The 13027-nt window shown below is 41.8% G+C and overlaps 1 protein-coding gene across 1 annotated transcript in view; it reads left to right on the plus strand.

The window, feature by feature from the left end:
* The window catches only part of TRDN (triadin), a 372172-nt gene that overhangs the window by 123391 nt on the left and 235754 nt on the right, over positions 1–13027 (plus strand). Inside the window, exon 9 of the mRNA XM_024759083.1 lies at positions 689–748. Within this exon, the coding sequence (XP_024614851.1) occupies positions 689–748 (60 nt within the window). The remainder of the gene's footprint in view (positions 1–688; positions 749–13027) is intronic.

A 13027-nucleotide genomic window follows, 5' to 3' on the forward strand; every position in this document is an offset into this window, starting at 1 on the left:
TTTTTTTTTTTTTTTTTTTTTTTTTTTTTTACTTTTTCCATGGACCATATACTAATCAAGATCATAAGATGATCTTCTAATAAAGATTACCCAATCAATTACCTTAAGAATCATGTTATTTAGTGCTGTAAGTCTGTTCTTCTGGATTTCCTCTTCTAATTGAAGAGAATCTCCACGTAGAAGACCCCTGACAGGTTGCAAAGGGGTTAGCCCTCCTGCTTGCCTTTTCAAGAAACATTCTGTGGCTTCATTTAGACAATGAGGTGAAGGGTTGGGAGTGAATATTTGGTAAAACATTCCAAGTTGGAAACAATTTCCTCTTGTGAAACTTCTGTTTCCTTATTGGAAGTATATATACAGACAATGAGAAAAATTGCTTAAATATGATGACTAATAATAAATTTGATGAAAAAGGTTTTGATTTTTAAAAACACTATAGTATTACTCTGAACTAGTCTGTTTCAATTTTTAAGGTTATTCTTTTTGTATGGAATAAATGGAAACTTAAATTTATTATTTTTCCCATGTGTTCATATATGTACAAATTATTCCTTCACAGAAAATATTGTAGTAATTAAAATAGAATTATGCTACTTTGTTTGTTTTGTTAAGCCATCTTTCCCTAGGAAAAAGGAAAGGTGTCAATGACATTTTTTTCACTGCTTTTTTTTCTTTCTACTTTTGTCAGATCAGTATGCATTCTGTCGATATATGATTGACATATTTGCCCATGGGGATTTAAAACCAGGTATTCAAACAGTCCTTTTATTTGTCTCTTTTAATAGTCTGTTTCTAAGGTTGTCTGTTTTTTATGTACTAAACTGTTATGCTCATTTTTAAAAAACATTGCATAATGCATGTGCAGATCTAGAATAAAACCAATGAAAACCAGAAGTAATAACTGGCATTAGGGCCTTTAATATTACTTGCTATGACTGCATGGCCTGTTGCAAATGAAGTCGGTTGAAAGCAAAACATGCTAATATCTTTATATACAAAAAATGCTAATATCTTTAATAATATCTTAGAGTGAAGAGGTGAATCATCTTATTTTATTCTTGGTAAACTTAGAATAAAAGACATGTGACAATGAAAGCATTCTTCTTTTTTTGGTAGTGAACACAATTCATATTAAAATCATCATATTTCAAATATTTAATCTTTTTTGATTTTCTCACTTGCGTATGATCTTGGGTTAACCACTCCAGAGAACTACTATTGATGGAGATAGTCAACCCTGGAGTTAATAGTCAACACAGTGGGGAAGTATTTTTACTTAAAGGCATTTATCTATCATCTCTCCTGTCTTTAAATGGTGCCTAGAGTGTAACAGGGGATTCTTTACTAACATCTTAATTAAGAATTAATTTGATCGCTTGTACTCTGCCTTTTTCAGATTTAAAAACTGATAGTCTATGTTCATGTTTGGGGAAACATTTCTAGGAAGATGGTATTGTTAAGGTAGGAACTAATTTACATTAGAATAATTGAAGCTGATTGTTTAAAGCAAACTATATTTTGTTTTCTTAACTATTTTTATGGAAATCGTTCTAAAATGTACAATTATAATTCATGGATATAATGGCAAAAGGGCATGTTATATCTAAAATATATATATGACACATCTAGGTCCTGGAAAATTAGAAGATTGTGAGAACTTTGGCTCTCAGGAAAACTTAATTTTAGTAACTCATTCAAGTTAATTTCCTCCTCCTCCTCTACTTCTTTTTTTATTTTCTTATCCTTCTTTTTTAACTTTCTTATTGGGTTAGAAACTGAAATGAGAAAAACACTGAAAAATAAAATTACTCATTTGGTAGAAATGATTAATATTAACGTATGTGTATAGTATCATAATAAAATTAGATGGAAGCATTGAGGAAGGTAGTTTAATATAGTGAAAAGAGAGGGCTTTGGACACAAATACAGATATAATTCTTGACCCCATCCCTTCTAGCATTGGACCTTCAGCAAATCATTGAACTCCATCCGATCTTCAGCGTTCATACATTGGGATTACAGTAATAAACTTACAAAGTTGTTGATAAAGCATCTAATAGATGCACAACAAAGTGCTATTATAGCTTTATTCTCTAATTCATTTATTTCACCACAGCCCATCTGGGCGGGCATCCCACGTAAATTGAACGTATCAACATTGACAAGTCCCTATCTCTATATACCATTAACTCAGTTTTAGGTAGCAGGTTGTTGCCCATTTTTTCAGCTGTGATGGTTTAAGAAATTCATACTCTACACATATTTTGCTTTTTTAAGAGACCAAATCTTGAAGATATCAATTAACTATTTACTTACACACAAGATGAATCTGTGTTCTTGATGAGCATGAATTTTTAAATTCCATCATCTGAAGAAAATAATGTGTTCTTTGTTCCACTTAAATTATTCATAGTAGCTACTAATTGATTATACAATACAGTTTCTAAGAGAATCACAGGGCACAGATAACGGTGCATTATCACAGGCAGTGAGTTATGTTCACACTTTTGGAGTCACAATGCCATTCGTTTTTTTCTGAAAATTCAACAATGGATTAAGGTCAGAAGGATCAGAAAAAACACCTCTGCATGAGTTAAGGAGAATTTTGCTGTTGTTGGGGAGGAAGGAAACTTTCCTTTACCCTCCTACGTTCTTCTAGCTGCTATAAGAATTGAATTGACATGAGAGAGCTTAACAGGAGAAAATCAAATTATTTCATAAGCACAGGAACCCTACACGAGACGGTCAGAGACAGAAAGGTACAGTGAGGTATACATTGCTATCCTGAACTAAGAAATGAGTTAGGGGCCCGAGGCTCTCAAGGGCAGGAGCGTAATTCACAGGACAATTTTAAAAGGAGGAGATATTGGTCAATTAGGTGTTTGCCCTGCCATACAGATGGGGCCACTTACATGAAGTTCTGGTAATAACTTTTTTTTTCTGGGAAAAATCTTCAATTTAAGTCCCTGTAGGTAGTTAAGGGAGGAGAAGTAGTTTCTCTTGAACCTGTAGGATCTCTGTTGCCCTAGCTCAAAATAATCCATGTACCAAAGTGGCACATCTTGGAGAGGTCTGTTCTGAACCCCCAGGGTTCCCTCCTTTGGAACTTCCCCAAGAAGTTTCACAGTTCAGAATTTGAGTTGGTAGATTGCTCTATCTCATTGAACCACTCTCTTGGTCCTGAGAATAGGTCGTCTCAGTGAAACAGTTGTGTCTCATTTCATGAGGCTCCTAAAGTTAGGCCTATTGTGAAAGCAATCAGATACTTAATAAGAGACAAGTATATAGAAACAAAAGAAAAATAATAGTGATTGGAGTAGACTATCGGCCCGGTTTCTGAATGCAAGCAGTTGAGAAAGTTTCTAGGCATCCAACTTGAAGCATCTTCAGATGGAGTGGGGGCAGGTAGTGACAATCTGATAGATTTTTTCAGGTTTGCAGTTTGAATATGTCTAGCGATCTTTCTGATTGGCCATAGCAACAGGCATGAAGATTGTCAGTGCATGAGCTGTTATGGTGATTTCTGTGAAGTTTATATCAAGTTGTCCAACTTTAGTTTGCATGGCTTTGGGAAAAGGGCAGTTTTAGTTCTCAATGATTCCAAATCAAAAGGGTGGGAGAAAAATTGGAAACCTTAGTTTGGAGAATTGTAGCCAAATATTGGTGAAAACTAGAAGAATTCAGGAGCAGTCAAGTTTACAGGTAGAAAACAAAATTTTAAAAGACAGTAGACAGCAATAGAATCTAATAACCACAAAAGTGTGTCACTGAAACATAATTTTCCTCTCTAAAAATCACCCTCATATCTATCAAATATAGACAAATTAAGACTAATCTGTTTGCAAAATAAGTCTAGTTTCAATAAACTTGGTCTGATTATTTACATAAGTACAGTAAGAATAGTGAGTGGTCATATAGACTCTTTTAAACTGCTTTGTTGGAACTTTTCATGAGAAATCTCTAGATTGAACTTTTAAACGCCTCTTGAAGCCAGGATAGTCAAGCCAGGAAATTGTCATCAGCCTTCGCCTGAAATCAAATATAGATTTGGGTGAACTCCTCTCTTCTCAAGGTCCCCAAAATATCTTGAGATTCCTGCACTTGCCAGGGAGTGACCTTCCTTACTCACCCGGTGAGGCTGCTGACAACCCTGTAAATAAAGCACCAGGCTGTTCCCAGGAGCTTTACTGGTTCCCTAAAGCAAATCTTAGCTCCTTCAAGTGGCCTGGTCCTATCTGAGTCTATGCATGTATCCCTCAGATATGAGACTCCAATCAAAGCCCTGGTAATATAACCAATGTTTTCAATTTCATCCTGTTAGAAAGAGAAAAGATTCTTATTGAAGTTATGCAAATAACTATACTGCCATTAAAAAAAAAATCCTTAAAATGCTAAGAGTTCCCGAGTTCTGGAGGGATTAGGTAGGGAGAAAAAGATAAATGTTTTAATTCTGTTTATGATTTACCAACTTGCTGTAAGTCATAAGTAGCGAAGTTAAAAAATTCTTTATATCTGGAAGACAAATGATTAAAAAACAGTGACAATTTTAGACAAAAAATTATAATCATATTCGTCAGCTCCTTCAGTCTTATGTAATTAATTCATGCTCTGCTTGAGTCTAGTTGTTCCATTAGCTCTGTCAACCTTGCTTGATGATTGAGGGTGATAGGGATGGTGATAATTCCAAGAAGTTTACAAGGTTTTCACTAAGGCTCAAATGATTTGCCCAGTGAAGTGGACAAATCACTTGATCACCAGAGACTGTGAAAGGTATATCCCAAGTGAGAAACACATTTTCTAACGGTTTCTTTGCCACTGTGAAGGCATCAGCCCTGTACCAAGGGAAGGCTTCAACCCATCCTGAAAACATTATACAATAACAATAATACACTGATAACCCATACTAAGTTGCAGTTGAATGAGGTCCAGCTGCAGATGTTTAAAGGGTTCAGTGTGAGGAGGTCTGAGGCCTCTGACAGGTCAGACATTGCTGGTAGACTGTTTTCACAATTTCATAGAAGTCTCCCAAGCAATGTGCATTTACAATTTGAGTAATAGTAAATGCACTATGGTGGGTGAAGGAATACAGAAACCAAAAAATGGGGTTTGCCACAGAGCCACAAAGTACCAAGTGGCCATTCTGAGTTTCCCGTAGCCCTAAATGTTTATATAATATACAGCTATTGTTTACCCATTTTTACTTCTCTGATTCAGGAGTAACTATTAGCATGTACAAGGACATTGGAATGGCAAAATTCTGGCAAAAAGAGGTCTTTTTTTTGCATTAACATTCTGTGGATTGGCAAATTTATGAATATATTTCATAATTTCTAAAGACGTATGCTACTTTATAGTACAATCCTTGGATAAAGCAGAAGACATGTTTACTAAGAAACCCAAACATCTTTAGTTTCTACATTATAAAAAGACAAAAGTAGATTAAACTATGTTGAGTAATTAATGCTCAATATTTTATCTTATTTGGAAATGATCTAGGTATTCAGTGAATTTCCATTATTTAACTTAATTTAGCAAAACTCTAAGGTTTCAAGTCACCAGAGAGATTTGGGAAACTATTTTAAGTAGATGTACCATAAAACAATCATTGTTTAAAAGTTATCTAAAAATTCTTATTCATTTATATCCATTCAATGCTTTTGTTCTTAACAATCATACTTAGATTACTCATGAAAATTTTAGGAAACATTAAAGCAATTAGCCATCATCTTCAGTTGTTTCTGTTGATGTTGTTTGTCTGGCAAATGTAGTACAGAGGTAATATGACCTTATTTGACTTTTAGTAAACCTCAGTAGAACAAACGTATAATACTGTGCTTAATGCTGATAACTCTAAAGGCATGTCTGTATTAATTAAATGAACAAACTTAAACTAGCTTTTATTTACCAAAAATTATCATAGCTCTTGTGAACCTGAAAAACATTTGGCTTAGTTTCTACTATATCTTTGAGACTATTCTTAAATAGCGCTTGTGTGTTTTTAAGCCAGTTAAATTGAGCTCTTTTATAATTAATTTTGGTAATACCACTCAGAGGCAGAAAAATACCATGTCTATAATATACATACATAAATATATAAATAGACATAAAAGAGATACCTTATAGTTTTCATTAAAAGTGTTTTTTGAACCAGAATTTTGGGCAAGGGTGCTTATACAGCAATTTGTATTTTAAAAGCCCCCTTTCCATTTTTAAAAAAATTTAGTATTAAGAATTGGAGATGGAAAAAAAAAAAAAGAATTGGAGATGGTCTAGATAAGAGTTCCTAGAGAGATTACTAGCCTTTTGAGTTAAATAGCAGAGGTTTTGGGGATCTATGGAAAGGAATGGGTGGAATGTGAACTTCCTCTAGAAGTGAATTTCCAGTTTTGTAAAGATTTGTAAGATCGTAGGCTGATCAGCCATCCAACTACATCGTCCTCAGTTTGCTTCTTTATATCAGGGAGACTTCTGACTATGATATAAATCAAAAAAATTTTATGCTCTGCTCAGGCAATTTTGTTGGCATGTCCAATTAATATTGCTTGAAGGGTAGATTGTTTTACAAAACTAGGTAGGGGAAACATTCCCCAGTAAGATACAATGACCATCCCCATAATACAATCAGGTAAAAGAGATGCAATTGTTTTGTATAAAGCCTGTTCAAATATATCAATTATCCTATAAAATTTTATCTTAATTCCATTAACTCTTACATTACTAATTATAGCCTCCATTAAGATTTCATGAGTAAGTTTTGGTTTTACAATATTGGGTGGGGGAAATTTTCCCAGCCAGGCATAATACTATTCCCATAAAGCATTCAGGTAAAGTTGGCATAATTTCTTTACATAAAGCTTTTTTAAAGATTCAAATTTTTATAATGCTGTCAACTCTTACATTTCTATATTTTTTCAATCTAAATGTAGCCTGAGTCAGAACTTCATCAGTGGGTACTGGTACCAGTTCGTAGGGTTACCATGTCAAGGGGTTCCTGGAAACTTCTATTTTCTATCCCCAGACCATTTTAGTCACTCTTCTGCAAAAGGCTTTGGGCCTCCAATGAGGGGTTAAGCCAAGGAATCCTGGCTCCTCTGTCAATCCTTAATTTAATTAACTGGGCTGTTGCCCCTAGTGATTGCTGATCACAATTCTCATAGTAATCGATGTCTTTCAGCTTTTCAGATTTCTCCAAACTGGGATAAATAGACAAACTTATTTGGATTTCTTTAATGCTGGTAGATGAACAGGGGGCCACCTTGGCCACCCAGCCTTTGGTAGCGCTATATTAAAACCTTTATGGTAGGGCTTCCCTGGTGGCGCAATGGTTGAGAGTCCGCTTGCCGATGCAAGGGACACGGGTTCGTGCCCCGGTCTGGGAAGATCCCACATGCCGTGGAGCGGCTGGGCCTGTGAGCCATGGCAGCTGAGCCTGCGCGTCCGGAGCCTGTGCTCCGCAACGGGAGAGGCCACAACAGTGAGAGAGGCCTGTGTACCGCAAAAAAAAAAACTTTTATGGTAACCCCATCAATGTCTGTTTTATTCATCCTGATGCTGGATGGCTTTATTAAAGGTTCAGGGTCTTGTTCTACCTGTCCAAGAAGAATTTTGGACAAGGAATGCAATGGAAAACACACAGAGACTGAAGCATAAAGAGAAACAAAGAAGCAGTTTATTAAGAAGCTAAAGTATGCACTCCGAGAAGAATGTGGGTGTCCTCGCAAGTGAGGAGCACCCCGCGGGTTTTCTGATTCCCTTTTTATTTCATCTTAACCTTTGAATAGGCATGAGTTTTTTCTATTAGGTGCAGAATATTCATTGATGAGAAAGTTGAGGCGGGGCGATGATTACATCCATCCATTCTTGTGCGCTGGGCTCCTGAAGCCACCACACGTGCATCCTCAGAGCTATTTTCCCTTAAGGTTTCCCTTACCAGTTGAGCGCCACCCTGGAACGTTGTATAGTGGTCATTTGAAGCCTGGACATTTTTACTGCACATGCCCGGTCTTGCTCTGCGGGTTTTGTGATCAGGGTTCCCTATTCAGATGTCACAAAGCTTAATCAAAATCTAATTTATGTTCTTGTGGCTGATGCCATTCTTCCATGTTTCATGATCTCAGTAAGTGCAAGACAATGAGGTGGCTTTGCCTTTTTGTCTAATGCCTATACATGAGTGTCACCGGAGAGTAGATTCTTGTCTCATCACAGAAAGTATTCAGAGAGGAGACAGGAAAGTCGAGAAAGCAAAGCTAGGATTTATTTAAGCGATAGGATGCTCTCAGAGGAAGAGCAGACACTATCAGTTGAATAGCTGTGCTGTTTACAAGATGTATGGCTTCCTGTCATTTGGCCCCTGTCTACTTTCTCTGTTTATATCTAGCTATCTGCCTTCTCTAACATTACCCCTTCAAGGAGTCTGGACCCTTAAAATCTTTTTTTTTTTTTTTTTGGCGGTACACGGGCCTCTCGCTGATATGGCCTCTCCCATTGCAGAGCACAGGCTCCGGTCACGCAGGCTCAGCGGCCATGGCTCACAGGCCCAGCCGCCCCGCGGCATGTGGGATCCTCCCGGACTGGGGCACGAACCCATGTCCCCTGCATTGGCAGGCGGACTTTCAACCACTGCGCCACCAGGGAAGCCCCCTTAAAATCTTTTAAGGAGTAAAGCGTTGGTCCATCTTCTGTAACTGCTTCAACCTGAGCAGTTGTGTTAACTGCAGTGTTAACAGGGAGAAATTGGAGTATATCTGTGTATAGTTATTAGTTATATTAAATATTAGTCCTGAATATTGTCTAATCCCTATGCTGGCTTTCTCTTGTGTATTGTTAGCTATTATTGATATTACGCTTTTATTGTGAGTTTTAGTTTTCTTTATTCTAGTCACTAGGTTCTTCCACCAGACAGTGACATTCCCTACATATTGGATATTGGCAGTCTGGTAACGTAGTCTGTTACCCAACTGTGATTACTGAAAACTAGAGTTTGATTGTAGTATGTTTCGTTCAGCCATCGTAATTCTTGTCCCTGGATGCTAATACCAGTAAAACAGAGGCTAGCTTTGCCTAAAAGCTGAAATATCCTTCCGTCCGATTTGGAGGAGGGTTATCTGTTCCAGAGAGTTTGGCTTCCAGTTGGTTCCTGCCCCAGTCCTTCCTTCCTTACCACACTGGGTGGTAAATGAGAACCCAGCGTATTTTGCTGTCAGCCCCATCAGGTCCCTCAAGAGGTGGGGAGTCCTAAAAGAGACGTATGTAGGTCCTCTGGGGAGGTGTGGTCGTGGGGCAGATTCAGCAGTCAGATGAGTTAGTTCCTTTAGCAGTGACATTCATGGTGTCAGATAGTGGATGTTTGTAAGCTGAAGCTGTGACGATGTGGATAACAAGGAGGACTGTTAGGATAGAGTCATGACTTCTTGAGAAGCAAAAGAGCAGAGAAAAAAAGAGTTTACTGGACAGGGAGGGTATTGACACCTGGAGGGGAAGTTATTAGCCTCTTTTAAGGTGATTTTTACAGGACTGACAAACTTTGTTTTCCCTGGGGTTCCCTGAGCCCAGACCTGTGGATCTATAAGTTGTTTTTTAATTTGGGGGAAATATTTTGGGCTGGACTGTCCATAAGGCATAATCCAGCCTTTAATAGGCCTTGGTTTTAATTTTTAGGGCAAATAAGACTGAGAGAAAATCCCTTCCCAATAAATAGGCTGGGGCATTTAGGCATGACAAGAAACTTGTGAGTTCCAAGGGTCCTTCCCCAGGTGCAAGTGAGAGGGGTGGTGAAGTGTTTTAGCCTTGGCCTACCTTCTACCCCAACAGCAAAGCAGGTTTTGGGGGCAAGGGGCCCAGTGTGAGAAGTCAGGACAGAGTAAGTGGCTCTCGTGTCCACTAGAAACTGGACAAACTGACCTGCCACGTCAGTGGTCACCCGTGGTTCTTCCCGTGCGATGATGACTGTCTTCTTGGGAGCCTTGGGAGGTTCCAGGTCTCGTCAATCAACCACTGCCGGGACCGGCATGGGGGAATTTCCTCGCTCGCTTCGGAGCTGGGGGCATTCCCTCTTCCAGTGGCCCATCTTCTTACAGAGTGGGCATGGCATCTTGGGTGGAGGCTGGGAACTGTTTCCCGGGTATTCCTTGCTCCAGTGTTTGAGGCTCCCATAGCTAAAACAGGCTCCCTTTCCTGGCGGAGGTCTTCTGGTACTTTTGGGGTGACTAGGAGGTGGTTAGGTCTTGTCATGAGAGCTGCCAAAAGCCTGGCTTGCTGTCCTTCCCTTCTTAAGTCATGCTATTCCTTCCTTTCTTCCTCAGCCTGGTCTCTATTGTTAAAGACACTGAAGGCCATATCAATAAGAAGGTTGAGAGGGTTTGCGGCCCCATGGCAAGCTTTTGAAGCTTCTGATGGATGTCAGGGGCTAATTGGCTGGTGAAGTGGGTTGTAAATACAATGTGTCCCTCAAAAGGGTTTGGGTCTACATTCATATACCCTCTGAGGGCGTCTACCAATCGGGTCTGAAATAGGGCTGGATTTTCATCTTGGCCTTGGGTTATCTCCTTAACCTTACAATAGTTAACAGGTTTAATTATGCATCAATTCATCCCTTCAGTAAGGCAAAGGATTATGTGGTCCCTTCTAGTGATACCAGGCTGACCTGGCTGGTAGTTCCAATTGGGTTCCAAGTTGGGATCCATTAGAGGTACTGCTGTCATGCCCACAGGGTGCTGATGAAGTTGGGCAACGTATAATCCATCAACATGTTTGACTGTGTGCCCAAATACGGGGTCTTTTCCTCAGTGTGGCAGCAGTGGAAAAGGGCAATATTTAGGTCCTTCCAGGTAAGATCAAAGGAGACAGTCAGTCCCTGGAATTCTTTGGTGCACCGGCTGGGGTCCTCCTAGAATCTGCCCAAATGAGTGAGGCACTGGTTGAGTTCAAAGAAAAAGAGGTGTAGACTCTGGTAATTCCCTGAGGCCTGCCTACTGCTTCCTGAAGGGAGCAAAGCAGCTCTGGCTGCACTTCTGGTACAGAAGGGTCAAGAAGCTTATAGGGCAGGTGAGGGGCTGAAGATGGTAAAAGAGTGCTGGGGCTTGGGTCGTCTGTCTGGGGCTTATGTTCCTCCAGGGGTGCCACTAAAGAGGGCATTTGTACAGCCTGAAAGGCTCCCAGCTAGCAAGGTTCCCTAACGTAGGACTTGCATAGCTCCAGGTTCTCTCTTAGGGCCATAAAAGCCTGAACCTAAGGAACTTCTACCCATTTTCCCTGCCTTTTGCAACAATGTCTAACTGTAAGATGGTATTATAGTTGAGGCTTCCATTCTCTGGCCAGGCCTCATCGTCCTCAATGGGGCAAAGCTGTGTTACAAAAGAAAATGTGCTTTTTTTGTTTTAAAGCATCTAGAGGAAACTTGCCCCAGTGACTCAGAATGCACCTGAGGGGTGAGTCCTTGGGGCTGGAGGTGTTTCCCATAGTTCCTTCAGGGAGAGAGTGCTCCTGTAACAAAGAGAAGCACTAGCCTTAGGAGGTCCCGTGGGGGCTCCCTAAGATAGGACTGGTTCCAGGCCTCCCAGCCCACGCAGTCCATGGACCCTAGCCAAAATGGGGATTAGCTACCCCCGTTATGGCAGCCCTGCTGGGGCCTGTGTCCTATCCAGGCATCCTTGGTACCCAGGATGAGTAAGCCTTCCTCGAAGGCTTCTCTATAGATTTTTTTTTTTTTTTTTTTTGTGGTACGCGGGCCTCTCACTGTTGTGGCCTCTCCCGTTGCGGAGCACAGGCTCCGGACGCGCAGGCTCAGCGGCCATGGCTCACGGGCCCAGCCGCTCCGCGGCACGTGGGATCTTCCGCGACCGGGGCACGAACCCATGTCCCCTGCATCGGCAGGCGGACTCTCAACCACTGCGCCACCAGGGACACCCTTTCTCTATAGATTTTAAGTACAATGATTAATCCCTGTGTTCCAGGGTACGTTCCCCTGGAACAAACAGCCTCATTGTTCTAGGACTTATTTAGTCAGGGAACAATCCTTTCTCTCAAAGCGTGGTAAGTTTATGAAAATAGGCCCTGGGCCTTAAGGGAGGTGGTGTGTGAAAAAGCTTCTCTTTTCCCTTTTTTTTTTTTTGCGGTACGCGGGCCTCTCCAGTTGCGGAGCACAGGCTCCGGACGCGCAGGCTCAGCGGCCATGGCTCACGGGCCCAGCCGCTCCGCGGTATGTGGGATCTTCCCGGAGCGGGGCACGAACCCACGTCCCCTGCATCGGCAGGCGGACTCTCAACCACTGCGCCACCAGGGAAGCCCTTCCCTTCCCTTTTGTGGGCAGCGCCCCTGGTCTCAGTTCCCCCGCCCCCTCCATCCAGTGGGCCAGGGCGGAGTGGTGCAGGGCGGGATTCGGTGGCACCAGGCAGAGGCACTATATCTGCACTTAAGGGGACAGAGGGCCCGGCGTCCCTGTGAGGACACTCCCAGTCCATCAACCCAGAGGAGGCAAGCGCAATGGGGACACCGGGTACCGCTGGGGCTCGTATCCCCTGGGCGTGGCCACGTGCGCTACCCACCCCTGGGCGAGGCCCCTGCCTCCCAGGGCGAGGCGGGGAGCGGGGTCAGGGATAGGCCCAGTTTAGGGGAGGGGGCAGAGCCCCGGGAGCGCGCACTGAGGCGGCGGCGAATGCTGGCCACCTGAACGTCGTCCCGTAAGCGCCACCTGCGACACCCAGACCGCCTGCGGCCGAGGGAGCTTCCGAGGGGACTGCGGCACCGCCTCTGTGCGAACTCTCCTACAGTGTGAGTGAGGCTGCATTTTATATCGCCACACAATTGAACCCGAGGACCGTTAGTTAAATGGTGGATAAGGCAAACCCAGGGGGCAAAGCTCCTGTGTGGTTCGGGTCGCTAGCTGCCTGTGAGAAGGCCCGGAAACTTTTCCTGACTTGCCCTGCACAATGAGAAGTGCAAGACCTAGCGGTGAGGTTGGAAAGTACCTGGCAGATTTCTTTCCCCCCATTTCCGGCCGAGTATGGCGCAGAAGGAAAAATGTAAAGAA

This window comes from Neophocaena asiaeorientalis, unplaced genomic scaffold (genome assembly GCF_003031525.2).
Source record: "Neophocaena asiaeorientalis asiaeorientalis breed wild unplaced genomic scaffold, Neophocaena_asiaeorientalis_V1.1 scaffold5, whole genome shotgun sequence".
NCBI lineage: Eukaryota > Metazoa > Chordata > Mammalia > Artiodactyla > Phocoenidae > Neophocaena > Neophocaena asiaeorientalis.